The 25,316-nt window shown below is 35.0% G+C and overlaps 1 protein-coding gene across 20 annotated transcripts in view; it reads right to left on the reverse strand.

The window, feature by feature from the left end:
* The window catches only part of TRIP12 (thyroid hormone receptor interactor 12), a 188,393-nt gene that overhangs the window by 123,872 nt on the left and 39,205 nt on the right, over positions 1-25,316 (reverse strand). For all 20 annotated transcript variants that reach the window (XM_077155363.1, XM_077155362.1, XM_077155365.1 and 17 more), the window contains exon 2: positions 3,674-3,820. In XM_077155363.1, the coding sequence (XP_077011478.1) occupies positions 3,674-3,771 (98 nt within the window). In that variant the 5' untranslated portion in view covers positions 3,772-3,820. The remainder of the gene's footprint in view (positions 1-3,673; positions 3,821-25,316) is intronic.

A 25,316-nucleotide genomic window follows, 5' to 3' on the forward strand; every position in this document is an offset into this window, starting at 1 on the left:
TATAAGAAAGGAAGAGAGAAAAAATAGGAGTTAAGAGCCATGGTTCAATTATGGATTGAACTTAAAGATGGGTGAAAAAGAACAGAAGGAATAATGAAAGGAGGTCAAATGCATTCCAAAGATACTACCTTCTTTTATCTTAAGGATGAGCACAAAGTATTCTTCTCAAAAAGGTGATCCTGATTTGGGAGAAGGGCAAGAGTGACCCCTGGAAGGGGACTACACAAAAAAGAATGTTTAATACAAGTTTGGAAGAAAACAGTCGATGAAAAATGAATGACTCCAAGAAACACCAAGAGAAAAAACCTGCTACTTAAATTCTAAACTGAATGAGTTGATATTCTTCCATTATAAGGATTCTATAATCTCCTCTAGGTACCTCATAATATGGACCAAGTGGTTTTTGCAGTATAACTAGTTCCACATAGGGTGGTGTGATGGTGGTTCAGTGGCAGAATCCTTGCCTGCCATGCCAGAGACCTGGGTTTGATTCCCGGTGCCTGCCCACGCAAAAAAAAAAAGTAGTTCCACATAATGAAAAGAAGCACGGCTTTAGAGTCAAGTTCTGGAATCAAGCCTCAACTCTACATATTAGATATATAAAATGGAGAAAGTCTCCACATTTATAAAATAGGAGTTACATCCTTACCATACAGACTTCCTTTGAAGTGTAACTGAAAGACTACGTACACAATGTTTGGTAAACTTACAGCATCCCACTAATCTGTTGTGGTAGCTGCTGATATTTATCATCATCTAAATCACTACATCATTATGAATACCTTTATAAGACCAAGTCCACCGTTTCTAGGAAACAAAAGCCACAATAATAAGAGTCAGACAAAAAGAAAGAGAACACAGTTATGACAGCTCTCTCCCAATTAATTCCAGTCCTCTTACGCCTATAAATCACTAAAGGTTTCCCAAGTATTAGATCATCGCTATTATGACACACTTTACAGGGTTGTTTTTTTTTTTTTTTTTATCAATCTGGGTTTAAGTTATATACATATTACCAAAATCAAAAAAAATTTTAAAATCTATAGAACTGTACAACTCAAAGAGTACACCTATAATATAAACTATGGAGTTTCATCAATTGTAACAACAGTTCCGCACTAATGCTAAGTGTTAATTACAAGGAAAACTGTGTGGAAGGATGGAGGTGGGGGAGTAAATAGGAACTTTGTATTTTCTGCATGATTTTCCTGTAAAACTACAACCTCTCTAATAAAAAATGCTTTAATCACTCATACATTCATATACACACACAGAAGCCAGTCTGATGATTCAAAGGACTTCAGAATCCTTCTGTCCCGGGATTCATGAGATATCATGAGAAAAAAGAATCAAGCTGTTTATTAGAAGGCAATATGAAATCCAGACCACCACATATCTTCTAATTTACATTTTTAGTCAAACTCGACTTTTTGGCTAAAGTTATAAATTTCTACGTGCTAATCATTATTGTACTTATCCAAACAAAGATAAAGTAAATCTATATATTTAAAGTTAATACTAAATTATGGCTTAGCCACAAAATTGAACACAAAGACTTAAAAAGTAATGTTTTCGGGCGGGCCGCGGTGGCTCAGCGGGCAAAGTGCTTGCCTGCTATGCCGGAGGACCTCGGTTCGATTCCCGGCCCCAGCCCATGTAACAAAAAACGGAAAAACAAAATACAATAAAACAAGAAAATGTTTAAAAATGTTTCCCTTTCTTCCTTCCTTCCTTCCTTCTCTCTGTCTTTCCTTTAAAAAAAAAAAAAAAAAAAAAAAAAGTAATGTTTTCAAACAATTATTAATAATATGGGAAATTACATTTGATGCTAGTTAGGGCTTTAAAAAGCAAATAGGTCTTCTTTTGTGTACTACTTTTGTGGGGAAAATGTTTCTAAATGCATGTAAAAAATGAAAACATGAAAGCTGAAATGGGGTCACTTTGCTGAAAAGGGGGGAGGGGTAAAAGCCATAAAATCTCAATTACAACTGCCTTTATAGACCTAGGCAAGTTTTATGCCATTCCAAACATTTTAAATTTTATTATTTTCCTTCATAATTAAACATATAGTTGACTGGCTTAAAATACATGAATTACAGCAAAAGATTTGCCACTATGCAAAACTAACTGCTTTCCCTCTTCATCAACCAATGCATCTTGACCAATAGTACTAATCACATCCATTTGTTTCCCAATCATCTTTTAAATACACGATGCAATAAAATAATTTTATACAACACTAATGTACAGAAAATATAACAGTGTTGGTGAAACATCAATGTTAAGTTAGAAACAATGTATCATATAATAGCCCAAAATATCAGTTCATGTACAAGAGTCCAAGTACAACCTGGAATTAACATATACAAAACTGCAGTTATTTGAAAGGTACAAGTTATTATGTGCACATATATGCACAGAGATACACATACAGACACCTATAATATAAACTATGGAGAAGGAGGCTGGGAAGAAATACGCCGGTGTTAACAGTGGTTTATAAATAGTTTGTGGAATTGTGACATTTTTCTTCATATTTTTCAGATTTTCAAAATTCTCTAAAATATGCAATACCTTAATAATGGCAAAGAGGTGATTTTTTTCAGTAATCAGCAGCATGAATAAAGTTAAATGTGGCTGCTCCAAAGAATAACATGAATGTATAAGAGCAAAATACAATTACAGAATGAAGTTTTACTAAGCATTGTGCTAAGAGTTCAGCATACTGTGAAACTGAAGTTAACCCATAACCTTGTAAGACAGATATTATTCCCATTGTGTGGGACTAGGAAACTGGGGTTTCTTGAAAGACTTAACAAAGGATGCAGAGCTATTTAATGGGAGAGGCAGAAAATGAACACTATACTGTCCTAGTCCAAAGTCCATGTGCTTAACTACTAAAATACAGTGATCTCAAAATGATCCCACTATTTCAATTTATTCTTTAAACGTGACATTTTTAAGCTTTTTCATAAGTTACTAGACAATTCATTCGTCTATAATACATGGTTATGAGATAGTCAAATTAGATTTAGTCATTATTTATTGCAAATTAAACCTTCAGTTTTTATACACAGAATGACAGTCTTTGGCTACTTCATATAAAACCCAGAATTTTAGATTCAAGAGAAGAATTCATTACTGCAACTATTCCAACTAAAAAGACCAACTAAGAAAATGAGACAATTGTCAGAATGCCTCATCATCTTTTCAGCATCTGTATGATCTCAAAAATATGACCTAAAAGCTAAAAGGTGGGTATCAAAACTCAAGTCTTTATAACAAGTGAAGCTTCCTTTCAAATAAAGAATCATTAAGACAAGACACACATAAGGAAAATGGTCATAAATGGCTGAAAGATGTGTTGTAAAATGTATCTAGGGAAGTGAAGAAAAAAACAAAGAGCAAAGAAAACATGGCATACCATATGCTAACACCCTTAAATTACACTTTCTTATAATGTCAATGACTGAACTATTTTTTGAGCCTCACACATTTGGGAAATGATTCAGGAATCACTTTGAATTCCAGTTTTACTTGTGTTATTTGGCTCAAAAGCTGGGGGAAAATACCCATTTGCAGTGAATTATCTGAGTTTTGGTCCTCATAGTAAGGTTTTAAATAATATTTTCTTTTATTCCCAATTCCTTTCAAATAACCATTAAAAACATACCTTCCTCCTATTGCGTCGTCTTGTGGTTGGGCCCCGGCAGTGTTCCTCTGTGAACGTCGCAGTGACCCCCCTGGATTGTTATTAGGCCGGTTGGACATTGGCACCTCTCTCTTGAAGGGACATACCCTTTCTAGACACTACCATTCACTGAAAGAAAAAATAATAATAAGAAATTAAACTTACCAGATGTACATGCTACAGTGCCTTAAAGTAGTAAGGAGCACCAAAGGTGATGGGGATGTTTTATATAAACAACTTCATTGTAGAGCCTTAAACCAATGCTACATGATATTATTAAACTACGGTGTTTATTTGATTAATGCACTGCAAAATATCAGTATCTCAAATTCAAGGCATGTGTCCAGAAACTCTACATAAAATCAACTTAGATTTTTCAAGGAATAGTCAGGAAATTCTCAATTCAAAGAAAAACAGAGCATGGGTAGGAACATACCTTTGTTTCTACATTTCTAGTATTCAGAAAAATGCACTGGCCATAAAATCAAATAACACTGGTTCAAGTCCTACACAGCAGAAAAAGTATTAAAGGAGATTGTCTTGTACAAATCACAGCCTCTAAACCTTGATTCCTCAGAATAGAATTAAAAACATACGCCATGCCTACTTCACAGTATAGATACAAATAAATGAAATACATGCAAATGAAACTTCATAAAACTGTAGTATCTTAATGGAGAGAAGAAACAAAAGCACAGTAAACAAAGCAACGGTCCCAGATAACCTGGATTTCAACATCAGCTCTGCTGATCATGTGATCTTAGAAAAGAAAATCTCCAGATTTTGTTAACCTCTTCTGTAAAATCAGTGCAATACCTACCTTACAGAGTTCTTAGTCACAAGAAATTGCAAAAGTACAGTATGTCATAATTAACAACTCAGCTCAACAATACAGTTCTTCATGTGAGAGACTCAGGTTCAATTTCCGGCTCATGCTCTCCAAAAAAAAAAAAAAATTTCAACTTTCTTTTTATAAAATTTAACTACTGTACAAAGAAAATCTTGATACTCAAAAGGTAGTTTGATAACACAAGCCAACATAACAATCACAGAAAGAAAACTTTTAAAACCTAGTCTTTCACACTTCTTAAGCCTCCACTCAAACTGTTACTTTCAATTCTGAAAAGAATTCTATTTATTTTTTTATTTTTTTTTATTGTTATAAGATTCTATTATTAAATAGGGTTAATAGTTCTCACCTGCCCACTTCTTGCTATTAAATGCCTACTGTATGTTACAGGGAGCTGTCACTCAAATGAATATGTCACACTGGTTATTTTGACCTACGGGCACCAAAGTACTTTAAATAACCTTTAAGTAACAGTATGTTCAGAGTTTTTCAAAAGCACCTTATCAGCTACCAGTCTGTATCTGGATAATTCTTTAGATTTAAGAGAGAGAGAGTGACAAGTGCTACCTGCTTTTTAAAGCACAAACTGATTTTTAAGGAAGGAGACCTAATTTTGTTTAAAACTTTGGAATGTGAATTTCCAGAAAGCAAATAAAAAGCTAACACATGAGAGACACAGAACTCCCCCACTGCCAGTTATCAATAAAACCAGACAGAAGAAGCCTTTAAAGATTATCACATTCAACCTCTTACATTATAAACAAAATCAAACAAAGAAAGTTCAAGTAATTGATTGAACTGAATAGATTTGTCCAGTTCCACAGGTCATCACTCCTCAATCAAAATTTAATTCCTCTGGGTCCAGAGGCCAGAATTGTCACAATACATGATTTCCTTCTTGCTGTATGAATATTCGTACTTTCTTGACTAATATATATGCTTTCCATATATTTTTACTAAATTTACAAAATGACAAACAGAAGCGATATTAATATAAAAACCATTCTGCTAGAATTCTTGTTTTAATAATGTGAAATTAATATGAACTCAAAAGATTGCCTCTTCACTGGTTTTCACCTAATGCTGAAACTAGAAGTTACAAGTCAAATATATAAACATCCCGATCAAATTTTCTAATATACTACTTTTCCAAATATGGTCAGCCACTCAATTTCTGTAAAAATAATCACCAAGATTTTTCATGTAAAACCTGATATCCATTAAGACACTGGAATAAAAACAGTGGCTTGGAGTTCAAAAGGAAAAATATTAAAAGGCTTAGGGATGGATATCTCCAAGGTTGAAAACGAATTCTTCATGACTTCGTTCACATCTCTAAGACTCCAACAAAATATTTCTCTTTGGATTAAAATGCATTTAAATTTTATGTGAAAAAGCAGTCAGTCTACCAGCAAATTCCATATCGAAAAAGAGAACTATCTGTTAAGCAACATCTAGAAGTTCATTCTTAAAACTGTTTAACAAGGTTATACTTTCAGGAAGAGCCCCTTGAACTGCAAAATTTTGGAATTAATTTTCCTCTAACTTCGTAACTTGAAATCACAGAAGAAAGGTTAAGACTAGGGAAAAAATTCAATCCTTAATTTAGTAAAAAATGTCTAAAATTCTACAAAAAATTCTTGTAAAAAGTAACTTTGGGATGTGGTAGTCAAATGGCCAAAAGTATTGAAGGGAAACAGATACCATAAAGGTTAGTATTTAGGCAGAATTTTCATCTGATGATTGACAGTTGAGAGACAGTCCAATTTAGTAACTCAGACTAGAGTCATAAACAGGCCTCAAAGCCTGCTAATATGTAAGTACCTGTTACTCGTAAAACTGAAGAAAAACTGTTATTTTTACATAAATGCTAACTTAAAAAAAAAAAGCCTAATACTTTTATCTCTTGCAGCATCTCCACAGTCTTATTTGCCCAGTGTGCCCTATATCATGTCTTATGCACTCTATTTAGATGTGGTCCTCTAAGAGACTTGGTTTGACTTCAGAGTATGAACCTGGAGCTCCAGATCAGTAACAAATGACTTACATAGTACTTTATTCATTTGTTTATTCTAGTAGCAAAATTTAAAAGTGCACAAAAACCTTATAAACCATCATATTACTCCTGTTTTACAAGTAAGTAAAAATTTATTCCAGCAAAAACTGAAGCGTTAAAAAATTTAGTCTGCATGCCACTAGCAAGTAACGGCATCTGGAGAAGCGGATCTGAACAACTACACATATTGGACCTAAGGATATGACTAGGTCTTAGAACAAAGTCTAGCTAAGTTTAACACACTAAGGACAGTATAAATCAGACAGGTTTACAATAAAATGGAATACAAATAACCTTTGTTTATAATAAAAGTCATTCTTGCTTAGGTAAAATGGCAAGGACCTCAGATAAGTATATCTTTAAAATGGAAATGAGTCCCAATCAAGATGGCTGAAATGAGAAACTTCAGGGCTTTGACCCCCACAGAAGCTTTGAACAACCAGCAAGCAATGGCAAAAAATCTTTCTCAAAGCTCCAGAGAACAGTTTAAGTGTTGTAATATTAGGGCAAGCGCCAAATCAACATTAAGAAAAGGCTATCCTTAAAAACCTTCACATGGAGCCCTTGCTAGTCTGGTACCTCCCACAGCCTTCAACAGCTCAGCCTGCAGTGCGGACAGGGTCCTGGTTCTAGAGGAAGCAGAGCCACCCTCGTACATATACTGGACCATATACATCCGGTCCAATCTATCTGGTGGTGGCCTGAGAGACTCACCATCCCAAATCAAGCCCTGCATGTATAAGGTGGCTCACGGAACTCTCCTACAGAACACAGCTGGAGAGCAATCAAGTTGTGCTGCCAGAGGTAAGGGATTGCTGGCTGCAGGATATGAATTTCAGTGCCCAGGACTCTGAGGAAACCATCTCCTAGGGAAGAAGGGACATTCAGAACCAGGAATTCCTTAGGACGTACAAACAAGACAAGACACATATGCAGAAAGCAGCAGGAAGAACCATAGGCCTTGGCCTGGAGCTATACTCCAAACTTTCTGTATAGATAAATCCTGAAGGAGAACACTCACACAGGTCAATCTGTCAAGACTGAGAAAAGGCGTTTTATTTTTTTTCCTTAGCTCCTTGTATTCATGGAAACTTCTGTTAAGATACTAACTAGAGGGCGGGCCGCGGTGGCTCAGCGGGCAAAGTGCTTGCCTGCTATGCCGGAGGACCTCGGTTCGATTCCCGGCCCTAGCCCATGTAACAAAAAACGGAAAAGCAAAATACAATAAAACAAGAAAATGTTTAAAGATGTTTCCCTTTCTTCCTTCCTTCCTTCCTTCTCTCTGTCTTTCCTTTAAAAAAAAAAAAAAAAAAAAAAGATACTAACTAGACACAAGCTTAAGGAACAGACATCTGAGAATCCAAATTTCAGCTGTAACACATTAAAATGTGAAAGCGTCCAGGTTTCAACAGAAGGTTACGCAACACACAAAGAAACAAGAAGCAATGGCTCAAGCAAAGATGCCCCAGAACTGGGACATACCAAAAGCTTTCTTTAAAATGGTCCTGATTATGCTCAAAGAACTAAAGGAAATCAGGAAAATGAAAGATGAATACAAATAGTATTCAATAGAGGGATGGGAAATTATGAAAAGGAACCAAACAGAGCTGAACACCACAGTAAAACAAACAAAAAACTCTATAGAATTCAACAGCAGATTAAAGCTGGCAGAAAAAAGACTCAGTAAACTTGAAGATAAGACCACTGAAATCATCCTGTCTGAGGAGCAGGAGAGTGAATACAAGAAAAGTGAACAAGACTGAGGAACCTGGTAGAACCATCAAGCATACCAATATACACAGTGTGGGGGTCCCAGAAGAACAAAGAAAGACAGGGGCAGAGAAATATTCAAGGAAATAATGGCTAAAAACATTCCAAATTTAATAGAAGACACTAATATACATATCCAGATGCTTAATTAACTCCAAACAGGATAAAATAAAATAAAGAGAATGCTGATCGCCACAGTGAAAAGCAAGATCATGTATACGGAGGCCTTAATAAGATTAAATACCAATTTCTCATCTGAAACCACAGAGGTAAGAAGTGGTATATATTTAAAGTGCGGAAAGCAAAAAACCTGCCAAACAAGATTTCTGTATCTGGCAAAACTGTCCTTCAGAAATGATGACATTAAGACATTTCCACTTAAACAAAAGCTGAGGGAGTTACTCACCACTGGGCCAGCTAAAGAGAGTTCTACAGGTTAAAAGGAGAGGACAATAAACAGATGAAAGTCCCATAAAGTAATAAAGGTTCCTGGCGTGGGTGATGATGGAAATAAATACAAATGACAGTACTACTGTATTTTTGTTTCTTACTTCCTACATAATCTAAAAGACAAAGAATACAATGTAATGAGAAATTAGTGGCTTATTCTCAGTATACAAACATGTGACAAGAACTACATAAAGGTGAAGGGATAGAGGGGTACAGAACATGGTTTATGTACACTACTGAAGTTAAATTGGTATCAAAGCAAACGAGACTGTTAAAGATTTAGGATGTTAAATATAAGCCCCATAGTAAATCTAAAGTATCAGAGAATTTACAGTCTTATAGATACAACAATTAACTAGTTGCTGAGAATGGAGACAGGGAAATGGGAAATTAATACAAAATGGATATAGGGTTTCTGTTTGTAGAGATAGGAAAAGTGTTAGTAATGGAAGGTGGCGAGGGTTACACACACTGTGAGTGTGATTAGTCACACTGAATGGTGTGTTTGGGAGTGGGTTGAGATGGGAAAGTTCGTGTTTGTATATATGTCCCTACAACTTTTTTTTAAAAAAAAAGCAACTAGGGAAACATCAATTAAAGGTATTAATGCATAATCCTCAACAGATCTACCAAGGGAGGAGAGAAGGCTCAAAGGGACATTACAGGGAAATACACACACACACACACACACACACACACACACAAAGGAATACAGACTACACTTTAAATTAATGCTAAATCTCCTGAACTTGATAAAGGTATTTAAGGTGGATACATAAATGAATATCCTTGATCTTAGGAAATGTAAAAGGCAGTATTGCGGATTCAAGAAGCATGACGTATAAAACCTACAGAAAACAGACTGATTAAAAGATAGACATATAGAGAGACACAGTTAAAATGATGGCTAGCTAGTCAAAACGATACAGCAAATGTGGCAAAATGTTAAAATTGGTGGATGTGGGTATCCAGATGTATAGGGGTGGGTTGTTCTTCTCATGGTGTTTGTATTATTTTTGTCCTCTAAGTTTGAAAGTATTTCAAAATAATTTTTTTTAAAATGGAAACAAACCAATAAGCTTCAGCTAAGCACAAGAGACTGAGAGGTGCTGAGATACAAGGGCTAATAAGACAACCTCTGTGTACAAGGGAATTCCTGTTCTACATCCCTTACTAGACTATACAACAGAAATACCTAGGCTTAAATCCCAGCTCTGGCACAGAGGTACAATATTACATGAAATATCTTACCTTCAACTAAGTTTCCTTCTCTTTTAAACTAGAAATACTACTATTATTATAGGATTTAAATATAAGAGATGATGTGTATAAGACTCTTAGAGCAACACCTAACACATAATAGCTGCCATTTAATGGTTATTAAATATAATTATATATTAAATATAGTTAAATGTCTGATGAATCTGAAAGAAAAGAAGTTATCACATCCACCACTGTGAATGATAAGAAAGGAGTTGGAGAAAAACAATGAAACATTTCTGCACAATCATCTGGGACAATTTATTATTTCACTTTGACTTAGGAAGGAGGTAGCACAAAGCCAGCAGTTAGTATGTATGGTATATTCACAAGACAAATGTTTTAATAACTCTATGTAGTTGCATCTGTTGTAAAATCGTACAATATATTTTAGATACTATAAGAGTCATAGGAATGTGGGAAAAGGGGCTAAGTTACCTGAGAGAGGTTCTGTAAAGCATTTAAATTCAATTTTGAAGCATCAAAAACATTCCAATAGAATACTGTACACAAACACATTAAATGGTGTTTTCAAACTATAATTTTTAATACTAGAAAAAAACCATAAGTGATAAAAAGTACAAAATGTAAAGTCACCAGGTGAAATATGAACCATTTATAGGTAATGTTTATTCTGTGCTTACCATGTGCCAAGCAACGTACCTTTTCATTTAATCTTCACAACAAACTTACAAAATTGGTACTGGAAATAGTCTTTTTTACAAACTATAGCAGAGAACAAATTAAAATAATCCCAAGGCCACAAAAGTAACTGGTGACAGAGCCAATACTCAAACACAGATCAGACCCAAACTATCTTTTTTAAGAAGTGGAAACATAAGAAACTTAAGGTCTTCTAACCTTGGAGAACATCTAGAGGATTATGGCTTTTTATTTCTTTGTATGAGTTTAGGAGACCAATCTTTAAATGAATCATTACCATACAAAATGATATGAGAAGCAAGATCTACGGTAATATGTTAAACCAAGGAAAAAAAAAATTAGTCAACTTTGCCCTTAGCAAGCAAGAGGGGCCAATCACTTCTGCTGCTGGTTCTTAAAGCAGAAGCCATAAGGCAAAGATGGAAAAATGAGAGACAAAGTAAGAACAGGACTGCCAAGCGGTTCAGGGGTTGAAACATGGGATCTATGGAGGGTGTGAACCTGGAAATAAACCTGAGCTGTATCATGAAGTCCCTAAAACTTAAAATCGTGGGTTTAAGACCTACAGAAAAGGAGAGAGATCAGTAAGAGTGCTACAAATAGACAATGGAAGAGGAAATGAAGAGATGGGGGTCAAGAAGCATTTAGATCATCAATCGTCACAATGACAAGGAAAACTCCAGGACAGCGGTTCTCAAACATCAGCATGCAGATGAACAGAAACACAAATCTAAAAAGTCTCAGGTTTCTTAATCTGATGACTAGGGTTAAGAAAAGCTATGTAAGTCTTGTAAAGAAAATGATGACTGCATATCCTTTCAATGTCACATGAAACATTATTAAGGCTCACATAATCATTTTTTTTAGAAGACTGTACTGTTGTTTAACTTCTGTTTACTATTTATTAGGAGTTCAGACACCGAGGTTAGGTATTAATTTGCAGATCTGTGTCTGACAGAAATGCAAATAATTTCTGTACAATAGAAGAAATAACCCCAAAGACTAGGCTGTTGCCCTACAGGATATCAGCAATCTTAATTTAAAATTCCTTGTTAAATTGTCTATAAATATCCACTTCCCCAAATGTTCTTTAAACTAGCTTTACCCTAACAGGTTCCCCTAAAAGCTCATTAATTACAGAGCTGACTAGAATCTTTACCATTGATTTGCTCTTTATTTGTAAGAAGTATGTTTTCAGCTTTAGAAAGGCACTCAAAATACATGGCAGCAGTACTGCCAAATGATGTTCGAAAAGTAGAAAGAGGAAGAAAATCAAAGTTTAGTGTTAATCTTTTTAACACTTTAAAATTAGTTAAACTGATTTAAAGTTTAGTGTTAAATTACACAGGCTAAGAACTCCAGTAAGCAGATGGAATAAAGATCTAGAATTAAACAGAAAATGGATATGTATATAGGGGAAATTATCAGTGTACAGGAGGTAGGTAAAGCCAAGGTAATCTTTGAGAATCATTTCCTATATGAAAAGCATGCAGAATAAAGAAAAGGCCCAGAATGAAACCTTGGGAAACACTAAAATCTAAGGAAAATCAAGCACTCATGAGAAGTATGAAGAAACTTAAGGAGGGGAGTACTATAGATACCAAGAGAAAGAAAATGAATAGGCAGAGTTCAAATGTCATAAAAAGAACAAACACACAAGAATGACACGTGTCCATCAGGTTTGTAAATGGATAAGAGCAATTTCTAGAAATAGTGGGAAGGAGAGGGTGCGGGGAAAGTTAAGTTACCAGTAAATACCAATTCTCTGAAATGCAGGGTTATAAAGAGGATAGAGAAGAGGTCATCGCCATATTGGAGAGGAGGCAGGAGTGACAAAAAAGTTGTTTTAACTAAGTTTCTGAGTGTGTGTGCATCAGAGGAAGACGGGGTGGCAGTAGTAGTGGTATGTGATTTTCCTGGTCTGCCTATCTAAAAAAGTTAAGTCTTGAGAATGTTTGCTTATTTAAGAAAAAATACTGAAAGAAACAGGCTGGAGATGAGATACAGTTTATTAACAAGATCCTACAGGGAGGAAAAAAAACAAAATTAAGAGTCTAAGCTTGTTTTGTTTGTTAATTTTTTTTAATTAATAAAAAAAGTTTAAAAAAAAAAGAGCCTAAACTATTAATGAGAAGGTACATCAATCTCTGAGGTAAAAGAAATGACATTTAAAAGCAAGGAAGGCAGATCTAATTTATTTTATTTACGAGTAACAATAGGCATGAGCAGAACAAGTGAGAATGATGATTACTTAACGCAAAACAGGCAAAGGGGAGAACACTGGCATGATGAGTGTAGAAACCATAAACTTGATAGTGTCAACTCATGCCTCATGTACTCATCTCATTTTATGTAAGAAGAAAGACTTTATCTAAAAAGCCAACTGCTCAAGAGCATGAACCTATTTAAGTATATACCTCACAGCTCAATCCAGGTCTCCTCATGCCAGCAAAAAGTATACTTTCCATTACACCACTCTATTCGAAAACAATCCAGCCACTTTCTGGTTACTAATCTACTGACAGCTAATTCATTTACACAGGTAGAAAAAGATTATAACGATACACCAGAGTCTGAACTCTGAATCGCTGCACTACATGTTCATTTACACAATGCAAATTTAAAAGCTCTTCATCTTTCGAGTGCTATCCATCATTTGACTATTGTAATATGTCTTGCATATAGCAAGATCAATGAGGTTAATTTTGGCACTATTTTCACAAAGCATATTATTCTTTGGAATATTAAGTTGAGCATCTACATCTATACAATTCATCTGCAGTTCTCTTAGAAATTTCCTTTTCTTGTTCAACAGACATTGAGATCCACTCTCTGTTAAGACATTAGTTAGCATAAAACAGAAACTCCAATATTTGAATTCAAGCATACTTGAGTCTAAGATTTTTAGATTTAACTCAGATACTTATTTTAAGTTTAACAATAGGAGCCAGTAGGGTGAAGACCCTTTTTTTTATTCCCTGAAATTCAGCAATCTGCAACAAAAGCTTAAAACTAAGAAGAAAACCCTATTACGATGAAATGAGAGAAAAGGTGGCTACACAGTAAATCATATACTCTAAGGAATATTTGCCAGATACAATAAAATCTGAACCCAAGAGGAGGAAAAGGTAAAAAAAAAACTCAGTTTTTCAATTAAAAACAAAAAAAGCAGCAGCAGCTGATCTTAAAGGTTTCTCAATGACCCTTTCCTTGAAAAAAAAACTGAGAATTTCTGGCAGAGGGCAACACAGGATGGGAGTAGATCCTTGCAAAGGGCCAATTTCAGAAACCACAATGTCAAGAGAGGTGTGGGTCCTAAAGAAAGAAACATGCATGGTATCTGTATCTAACAGCTTCCTGATTAACCAAAACAGTAGAGACATAGGTAAGGAAACAACCATTCCGAAACGAAGATCACCTGGGCAATTATGATCACTAAATCACAAAGTGAAAGGCAGCACAAGGGCTTTCCACCAAGATAATCAGTTCTACTCAAAAGGGGGAATAATCATGAAGGAAACAGAGAATTAACTGCAGGCCAGAAGAAACAAAATGAGCTGGTGAAAACATGCCGAAACACAAACAAGAGACAAAAAGGGAAGAGGAGGACATGGTTAAGAACAATAGAAGAAAAAAACGTCATGTTTAAAAAGACAGATTATAAAAGAAAGCAACCTTAAGAACTTTGTTCAACTCTGCAATTAGAAGGAAAAATGTTCTGTGGAACTCATCAAAATATTGTTAAGCAAATAAAAAGGTACAGAATGCTGGGCACAGAATGTAATACATCTACATATACGTGTAATGAATATGTAAATAACCTCTGGCTAAGATCTGATTAGATAATCAACAGAAAATACATAAAAATCCATTAACAATTATCTTTCAAGTCTTTTACGTTTTGAACCATTTATACAGTTCTTTATTGAAAAAATCCTTCAAGCAATTATGTATACTGGGACTTTAATTCTACAGATGATGACCATAGTGGGTAAAAAATAATCCAAAAAAGGCACCAAAATACAACCATTTTTAAAAGATTCTTTTCTCATTCTGATTTTTTTCATATGTCTCACAATTCAACAATGCAGAAACTTCAAAACAGACTATTTCCAAAAGCTTTTTGTTTGCTTGTTTGTTTTTTACATGGGCAGGCAACGGGAATCAAACCTGGGTCTCTGGCACCGCAGGCAAGAATTCTGCTGCTGAGCCACCCATGGCACCACCCTGCAAAAGCTTTTTGTATCCTAAATACATATTCATTTTATAAAAGAGTAACTTAATAATCCAAACCCTGTTTTGAAGAAAACTGCATTCTTACTAGTTAAAAGATACAATATGGAGATTGACATACTGATTCAACTAAGGCACTTGTATCCATCATTGGCACCAAGTCTACTGATTGATCAATCAGTTAATCATAAACAGATACAGCCCAACTATTTCAAAATATGAAACTCATTCCCTAACATAAATCCCATTTCACTTCATTTAGCTGGTATAATCCCTGAGAATACTCATGGTTACATTTGATAAGAGTATTTTCTTATTCCTTCTACAGCATCAAAGATTATACAGATTAGAATTGTGAACTTTTAGCTCATGTGCCAAAAATGGTGAACAGATCAGATCCGGTTTAACAGGTCTACAACCTTGCTGGTTACCATAATTTGTCAAATAGTGAGGGAAGTAGGTCAGTTCATCACATGCATTTTTAGAACATCCTCTTAAAGACATACTTTTATACCGAACCAGGGATGAAGAGACATAAGGGAAAAGAGTTTTGGAATAGATAATCTCCAAAATCCAATTCCAGCTATAAATTTTAAAGGACTCCCAGGAATGAGCCTTCTGGCCCTGGTATCATGGAATTGACAATGTCTTCTTGACCAAAAGGGCGAAAAGAAATATGACAAAATAAGGCTGCAATGGCCAAGAGATTTCAAACAGCTGAGAGGCTATTCAAGATTACTCTTACAAGACTTCACAAGATATTGCAGCAAATGGCCACAGTATGGTAAGCCCCAATCAACACTATTCCTAAAAACACTAAAGAATACACAGGACTCTGAGCCTCTATAACAGTTTCACTCAGTTTATTTTTCAGAAACCTAAAACCTTCAGAGAAGCCCTGAAACTCAAAGGTACCAGTTTCTCCAAGAACATTAACCAGTTGCATCCACCTGTACCATAATTTGAGTGACACCCCCACTCAACATGAAGAAGTTACAATGGCCATTGCCCAAATATCCCTAAAGACTGAAAACAGGATCAACTGAATGGAGGAGCTGTAACAGAGTAGATAAGATTTAAAAATGAGTATGACAAATGAATCCTTACTTTGACATTTCTTTTTAGTCTTCAGCGTATTAGAGTAGCTAAAAGGAAATATCTGATACAGTGGAACTGTAACCCATACCACACTTTGAAGTTTGTTTTATAACTACTTGTTAAAACATACTTTGAAATCTATCACTTTTCTGCACATATGGTATATTTCACGATAAAAAATGTTTAAAAGAAAAGGGAGAAGTGGCATGTGACAACAAAAAGACAAGCAACTCAATTTAAAAACAGGCAAAAGACTTAACAGACATTTCTACAAAGAGCATTTACAGATAGACAAAAAGTACATGAAACAATGCTCAACAGCTATAGTAAAAAAGAAAATGCAAATTAAAACGACAATATCATTTCACATCCACAACAACTACTATTACAAAAAAACCATAAAATAAGTAATGGAGAGGATGTGGAGAAAGAGGATTATTCATATATTGTCAGTGGGAATGTAAATGGTACAGACACTGTGACAGACAATTTGGAACCAAGTTCCTAAGAAAGTTGAGTATAGAATTATTACATGACCCGGTAGTTCGACTTCTACGTACATAACTAAAAGAACTGAAAACAAGGACTTGAACAGCTATTTACGCATTTTAGGAAGCAACCCAAGCGTTCACTGATGGATGGATGGATAAAGAAAAAGTGGTATACATATTCAATGTAATACTGTTCAGCTGTAAAAAGGAAGCTCTGATACATGCTACAACATGGATGATCCCTGAAGACATCATGTTGAGTAAAATAGGCTAAATAAAAAAAGAAATACTGTATGACCTCACCTGTATGAAATAATTAGGATATGCAAGTGAGAAAGAGTACAGGTTGCCAGGGACCAGGGTGGGGAGAAATGGGTAGTTAATGCTTAACTGATTCAGAGTTTCAGTCTGGGGTGATAAAAAATTTTGGTAATGGATGGTGATAAAGGTGCCACAGTACTGTGAGTATAATCAATGTAACTGAATTGAACTGGCTGAAGTGGAAAATTTTAGGTTCATATATATATAAAACCAGAATAAAAATTAAAAACAAAACCATACAATGTAAATAGTACACATTGAAACAAGGTATCACATTAGTATACAATGTTAAAAGGGAAAATTGTGGGGGTGAGTGGAAATATACGATAACTCTACTTTCTGCATGACTTTTCTGTAAACCTATAACTGCTCTAATAACATAAAAAAAAAGTTACCATGTAGATTACAATAGCAAGGTGCTTCCTGTGGACAGAAACAACTGAACTAGAGCATACAAAATAAAAGGAAAGAAAGATGGAAAAAAAAAAAAAAAAGAACTGGATCTCAGGGAAATAATGGACAACAAAAGGCATGCAAATGTAAGAATTATTAGTGACCCAGAAGGAGATGAGTAAAGGACTAAGAAGATTAGTCAAAGATACAATCAGGTGCAAATGTTCTAAGAAATGATGAATATGCAACTAACTGACGATATTGTGAATTACTGATTATCTATGTTAATGTTATATTTCATTTCTTAAATTTTTTTAATAAATAAATTTAAAAAAAAAAGAAACAATCAGGAAAATCTTCCCAAGCCTTATAAAAGACAAGTATGCAAATCACAGACCCAAGGAACCCCAAAAGAATACATCTAAATAGGCCTATTTCAAGGTAAAAACTAATCAAACTGACAAAAGTCAAAGAGAAGCAGAAAGTCCTGTAAGTAGCACAAGAAAAGTGAACTACCACATACAAGGGAAGCCACATAAGACAATTCAGACTACTCAACAAGCACCATGGAACCATGGATGCAAGAAGGCAATGGGTCTGATATATTTAAGATTCTGAACCAGAAAGGCTTCCAGCCAAGAATTCTGTATCCAGCCAAGCTGTCCTTTAAATTGAGAAGGTAGTACCCAGGGGAGCTTCATAAAACAAGAAGCTCGAAAAGAAAGCTAGCAAATGTCGCCATGTAATCTTTCCAAGTGAGAGAGAAATCCTCAATGTCATCAGCCCTTTCTTGAGCCAAGGTATCTGACCCTGGATGCCTTGGTTTGGACATTTTTTTCTGGCCTTAGAACAGTAAACGTGTAACATAATAATTTCCCTTTTAAAAGCTATTCCATTTCTGTCTTTTTGCCTTCTGGCAGCTTTAGCAAACCAAAACACTCACAGACATAAAATCAGAATATAGGTTATTAGGAGACAGAATGAGGCTAGAGATCAGGGAACAACTGCTTAAAATGTACAGCATTTTTAGCTAGGTTGAATTTAAATGAGTGGAAAGAGATAGATATGATGGCAGCATTTCATTGTGAGTATAATTAACACTGCTAAATTGTGGGTGAATATGGTGGAAAGGGGAAGTTTAGAGTCACGTACATCACCAGAAGGAAAGCTAGAGGTTAAAACTGGGGACTGTATAACACAGTGAATCTTGAGGTGGACAATGTCTGTGATTAACTCTACAAATATTAAAAAATTATTTCATGAACTAGAGCAAATGTACAACATTGTTACAAGGAGTTAATAATAGAGGAGTATATGGGAAAAATACACCTACTGCAAACTATGGTCTATATTATGGTAATATATTACTCTTTCATCAACAGTAACAAATGTATCATACCAATGCTAGGGGGGTGATGATGGGGGGGATATGGGGTATGGAATGTTTTGGGTTTTCTCTCTTTTTTTAAATTTTTTATAAATTTATTTTAGAACATTTATGAAAATATTCTAAATTGTGCATGCACAACTATGTGATGATACTGTGAACCACTGATTGTATTTTTCGGTGGATTATATGCTGTGTGAATATCTTTCAATAAAATTGCATTCAAAAGAAAAAAAAAATTGAGACTGCCCATATGAGGCCTAAGAGTTACTTACAGGAAACTCTTGTTACTCAGATATGGCACTCTCTCCGCCCCCCACCCCGCCCCAAGCCCAACTCTACAAGGAAAATCATTACCTTCACCCCTCACATAGAACATGTCCAGGGGTGTGAGTCTCCCTGGCAATGTGGGACATGACTCCGAGGGAGGACCCTGGCCCTGGCACCATGGGATCAAAAATGCCTTCCTGACCAAAAAGGGGGAAAGAAGTTCAACAAATAAGGTATCAGTGGCTAAGAGAGTTCAAATGGAGCCAAGAGCCTATCCTGGAGGCTACTCTTACACAAGCTTCAGTTAGATAGCGCTAACTGCCATAGTCTGCTCAACCCCAACCAACATCACTCCTGTTAACTCTTAAGAACACCTAGGACTCAGACTGAGATTCCATGAAAGTGTTATGCACTAACTTTGCTTTCCTGGACTTTAATTTCCAGAGGGTTCCTAATCTAGATAAATCCTGAAACTCAGTGGGACCAGCCTCTCCAAAATTATCAACTAATTACATCCCCCTATCTTTTAGTGTCAATTCCTCTTCTCAACATGACAGAACTGGTATTACCTAAAGATCCCTATACATTGAAAGAAGGATCAAAGGAGAAGGAAAAGTTCTACAGAAAGAAAATAGGACTTAACAAATGACTGCTGGATCACTATAATGGTATTTCTTTTCACCTCCAATGTTTTGGAGAAGCTAGAAGGATAAATTTGAAATGGTGGAATGGTAACCCATATCAAACTCTGAGTGGTGTTTTGTAACTACTTGTTGAAGTGTACTTTGAAATTTATTACTTTTTCTTCATTTTGTTTGTATATGTTATAATTCACAATAAAAAAAAAAGAGAGAGCAAACAGACAATTAAATGCAACACACAGCCCTATACTGGATCTAATAATGGAAGTAAAAGGTCCCAAAGGGACATTATTGGGACACATGGAAAAAAAAAAAAAAAAAGGAATACAGACTACGTCATAACTTCATAGGGTGGTTACCTACGTGAATATTCTTCTTCTATTGGAAATGCACATGTAAGTACTATGTGTTCAAGGAGCATGATATAGATAACCTATTCTAACACGTTTAAAAAGGTAGAATACTAGTAGTGGTCAATGAGAGGGAGAGGTAAGGGGTATGGTATGTATGAATTGGTTTTATTTTTATTTCTTATAATGAAGAGATGCAAATGATCAAAAAAACGATCATGGTGATGAATACATAACTATGTGATGATAGTAAGCCAATGAGAATGTTAAGAACGTATGTTTGTTAAGGTTTACAATAAAAATATTTTTAAAAACCTGACAGAGATAGATATGTAGACTGATAGATCAAATAGGGAAAAAGCTAAAATTGATGGATCTTTGAGATTATTTCAAAATTAAAAGTTTAAGAAAAATGCATTTTGAGATTTGATGTATTTGCAGAAAAAGAAAGCTAATTTAGCTATATCAGTATCAGAAAAAATAAAACTTTTTAGACCTTTTTTTAAAAATGGCATTACTCAAGATTCTAAAGGCACCTTCATAATGATAAAAGGTTCCACTCAGGAAGACAGCCAATCCTAATTTGTTACCCTTGACAACAAGTCCTCAACATATAAAAATTAAAATTGGCTGAACAAGGAGAAATATACAAATTCACAGAATGAATTTTAACATACCCCTCACAATATAACTGATACAATAAAACAGCCAAAAAATAATCAATAAAGATACAATCTGAACAATATAAAAGCAAATCAACAAATTATAAAAAGTGAAATCATACAGAAAACGTCCTTTAATCACAGTGCAATGAGACTAGAAATCAACAGCAAAAAAGATAACCAGAAAATCCCATAGTTGGAAAGTAAGCAAAATTCCAGAGCAATAACGAAGTACTTCTACTAAAAAACTGAGAATTCACTATCCATCAGCAAAAGTTAAGATTTATTTTTCCAAAGATCATCACTTTACACTTGTCCCCACACTAAGGTTCACCTGAAATCTTGCTCTGCCTTTAATCTCTCAATGTTTCTGTATACTACAACTCAGATGAGATTCATAGCATTTTGCAAACTTAGACATTAGATGTTACAAATTGCTACTCATATTAGTCAACCAAACATTTGTCTCTCTACCCACTCCATTTCCTTTGGTTCCTATGGAAGCTGCCACATACTATTCCATGACAATCCTGCTATATCCCCACAACACCCAACACAAATTAACTAGGATTCAGGACTCTGCAAATGACCTATGATGGACCAATTAGAGCCCTTTCTCAAGATTCTATGGGTGCCTATACTGAAAAGTCTGGTGTTAAATGGCTATGTTTACCACAGCAACTTTAGGAAGCAGTCTTTGGATAGAAAGAGAAATAAAGCAGACATATAAAAGCAGAAAGACAACAGGTGAGAGTGTCTGAATTGCTGGCTTCAGTTAGTTGATGCTAAGGCCTAGCTGCCTGATTTCAATCATAAGATTCCCTGAGATATATACAGGGGTAGTGCTAGTAATAGCTCCAGCTAGCCCAGTGTGCTATTCGTGTTTAATTCTTCTTTAAAGTTCTAATTTACTTTTTATGCTCCTAGATGAAGATGGATAGCTTTTTCAGCTGACTCATTCATGAAGATTCAGAATTTCCCCCAAAACAAAGACAAAAACTATTATAAGCCATGCTCATTTTGTACAAAGACTTCTATCATGTAACTCTCCCTTTAATTCTAACAAACCCAGGATTATAGCAGGAACAAATTTAACAGAATACTCATATTTATAATAGAAGAGGACAGGCTAAAAGGAAACTAGTCTACATTCAAGTACCTAAGCTTAAAATCAGATCAGAACTATAGTCTCCTGACTTACTGACCTTTAAAAGGATAAATTCAAATGCATCAAACCCAGTATATAACTTTCATTTTTAGCTCACCATTTATAGCCATTAACAGGAAAAAAACAAACCACCATTTTAAAGTGACAGCATACTGTATCATTATAATAAGATTCTACTCAAAAAGTATCAAATAGTATTGTTGAATACACTAATATATAAGAAAGCATTAAATTGAGGCATCTTCTTTTCCCTCTCTTCATTGATTTTTTTTTTCATGGGCAGGCACCAGGGTGAATAGAACCCACCTCTCCGGCATGGCAGGAGAGAACTCTGCCTGCTGAGCCATGGTGGCCCACCCTCTTCATTGAAATTTAAAAGAGAAAAATATTAACAAATTAGCAAAGCAACAGAAAGAATTGAACAAAATCATAGCTACCAAATTCCTATCTGTCATTTTTCACCCACAAAGAACAAAAAATAGGGAAACTATACTGGAGGGAGATGTAGAAGGAGATGGTACCACCACGCCTCCAAAATGTTTTTTCCTGGGAGGAAAAATGTTCAAATACTAGCCAAAGTGAACTGGAAGTGAAAAAGGCAAAAGATTACAGCTTATGCTATGCAGAAACATCAGCTAAGACAACTCAGAGTGAGATGATCTGGTGGTAATGTCAGAATCTTTGTTAGGACATATGCAAGAACTAAAAGAACTCTGTGAGGCTTAGGCCAATGGAAGATGAAACTGTAACAAGTAACTAGAGTTAAAAGGTGTCAGAATTTTACAGCATATAAATTATAAGTATTGTTATAATATGGATTAAAAAAATAAAAATAGGGGGAACAAATGTTAGAATAAATTTAGTAGATCAAAATGCTAGTGATCAATGAAAGGGAGTGGAAAGGGTTATAGAAAAAAACAGGAAACAAAGGCTAAAATATATTGAGCAGATGGAAATACTAGTAGTCAATGAGAGGGAGGGGTAAGGGGTATGAGTTTTTTTTCTTTTTCTTTCTTTTTCTGGAGAGATGCAAATGTTCTACGAAATTATTTTGGTGATGAATATACAACTAAGTGATGATACTGTGAGTACTGATTATATACCAAGAATGGAATGCTCATGTGTTAAGAATGTCTGTGTTTGTATGTTGTGTTTAAAAAAAAAAAATCTATTTAAGTTTGAACATGTCAAATGGAAAAATAAACAATGGAGAAATAATTAAAAAAAAAAGAACAGGTTCAGGTAAGAGGCACACTGATATAGGAACGCATTTGCCCTTATCATGGTCCCATGAACAATAAATATCCCCTTCTGTTGTGTCCCAGAGCCCCTAAGGGAGAGGCCTGCTCCCCTTCCCCCCCAAAAAAGTACTGTTACAGAAGAGCAACACCTCCCAGGTCCGGAAATATAAAAATTTATAAGGATAAATAGGTAAATTTCCCCAGGAGAGCAGGGTGGTAACAGGGAATGGAAGACAATGGGGCATTTCAGACAGAAAAATAGCTTCAAATCAGCCAGAGGCACGAACAAACAGGTAATAAGAGATAGGGGTGGGTCTAAGTAGAAAGCCTGAAAACACCTGAATGACTGAAATGACAAAAGACACCCAAAATACATAACACACCTAAACTCTTCCAACTAAAGTATACCAAATACAATAAAGCAGAAAGTGCTAAAGGGTCTTTCAAACAAAATATTTCATATAAATCTAAATAATAAGAAAATGGATAGAAGTTCATAAGAACTACATACATTTTATTTTTTTTCCCACACATTTATTTTTTATCTGTTAGCTGGACATTTATAACCCTGGAATATCAAAAAGAATTGACAAACGGCTCCCTGACAAGTAGTGGTTAATTTAAGTGAGTTCGGCATCTTCCAAATGCTTTCCTATCCAGCCATCTTCAAATGAAATGATCAGCCAACAAACAAGCAGATTTTTTTAGTTAAGAGGATGCCTCCCCAATAACTTCGAGTAGAAACAGTAGGTCAAAATGGCCAAAAGGAATGATCCTTCCCAGGAGGAGAAATCCAAATGACAGGCAGTTTCCATCTCTAATTCCATTATATACAACAGGTAAGGTTCTTATTTCTATTTCTTAAAGGTTTTAACTAATGAATACAGCACACCACAACTGAACCATCTATTCTAAAACTTAAGCTAAGAGAATACAGAATCCAATGGGCACAGTATTTCTTTTTGGAGTGATGAAAATATTCTGAAATTAGATAGTAGTGATGGTTATACAACTATGAATATATTAAATGTCACTGTACACTTAAAATGGGGGAATTTTATAACATGTAAAATATATTTCAATAAAGCTGTTTTTTAAAATCTTTTCTTTGCAGATGGTCTGCCTTCAAAAGCACTGCATAAAATGGAAAACCTTAGAGCTGATGCTTTTAAACCATCAACTACGCCAACAATTAAAGTGTGATATACCAGATTCCTTCCCCAAAAGGTATTAAGGAGTCACCAGAAGTCAGAAATTTATATTTTAAAGACCAATTACCTAAAGAACACTAAGGGCAATACATAAGACTCTACAAAGGTCCATGTACTAGGGTAACTTTCCAGAAACCTATAACCTCCAGATGGGTCACTGGATCAGATAAATCCTGAAACCTAGAGGGCCCAGTTTCTCCAGAACATTGGCTAGTTCCATTTCCCTACCCCATACTACTGACAGTCCCTTCCAAGATGAAAAAGTTAAAATGGCCATAGCCCAAATACCTCTGGCCACCATGGTTCAGCAGGCAGAGTTCTCTCCTGCCATGCTGGAGTGGTATAGAAAGATCAGGGGTGCTGGCGGAGCTATACAGAAGTAGGGTTTTAACAAATGAATATGATTGCTGAATCACTAAATTGATGTTTCTTTTGGTCTCCAGTATCTTAGAGCACATAGAAGTAAAAACCTAACATTGTGGAATTGTAACCCATGCCAAACTCTGAGGTCTGGTCTACAACTAATTGTTGTGCTGTGCTCTGAAATTTGTTGCTTTTTTGTATATATGTTATTTTCACAAAAAAGAAAAAAAGTCGATTGTGTTGATAAGAAAAAAAATCCTTCTAGCCTCCTACATTCTGGAGCAGTAAGAAAAATTCTGAGATGATGGTATGGTAGCCCATGACAAACTCTGGGAGCTGTCCTGTAACTACTTATTGAAGAGTGCTTTGAAAACTATTGCTTTTTTATTTCTTTTCTTTGTACGTATGTTATATCATAGAATAAAAAAGTTAAAATAAAAACAAGAAGCTGATAGTGAATATTTATGTAGAAAGAAAAATATTTTAGTTATATTCCACAATAACTGATGGATATGTCTAAGAACTATAACTTTATTCTTCTAAAACAAATAAACAATAATTAAATCCAAAATGAAGATGATGTATCAGTTCCAAAAGAAACTCTTTCAGACTCACATAGTTCTGTGAGCAAAAGGAAGTACTAGCTACTTAACAAGAAACTTGAACAAAAACTAAACTACCCTAAAGACCTGAGTAATCCTAAATCCTGAGGTCTGGTATTGAAGAAGAATGCATGCAGATCAGAAA

This window comes from Tamandua tetradactyla, chromosome 3, assembly GCF_023851605.1.
Source record: "Tamandua tetradactyla isolate mTamTet1 chromosome 3, mTamTet1.pri, whole genome shotgun sequence".
Taxonomy (NCBI): domain Eukaryota; kingdom Metazoa; phylum Chordata; class Mammalia; order Pilosa; family Myrmecophagidae; genus Tamandua; species Tamandua tetradactyla.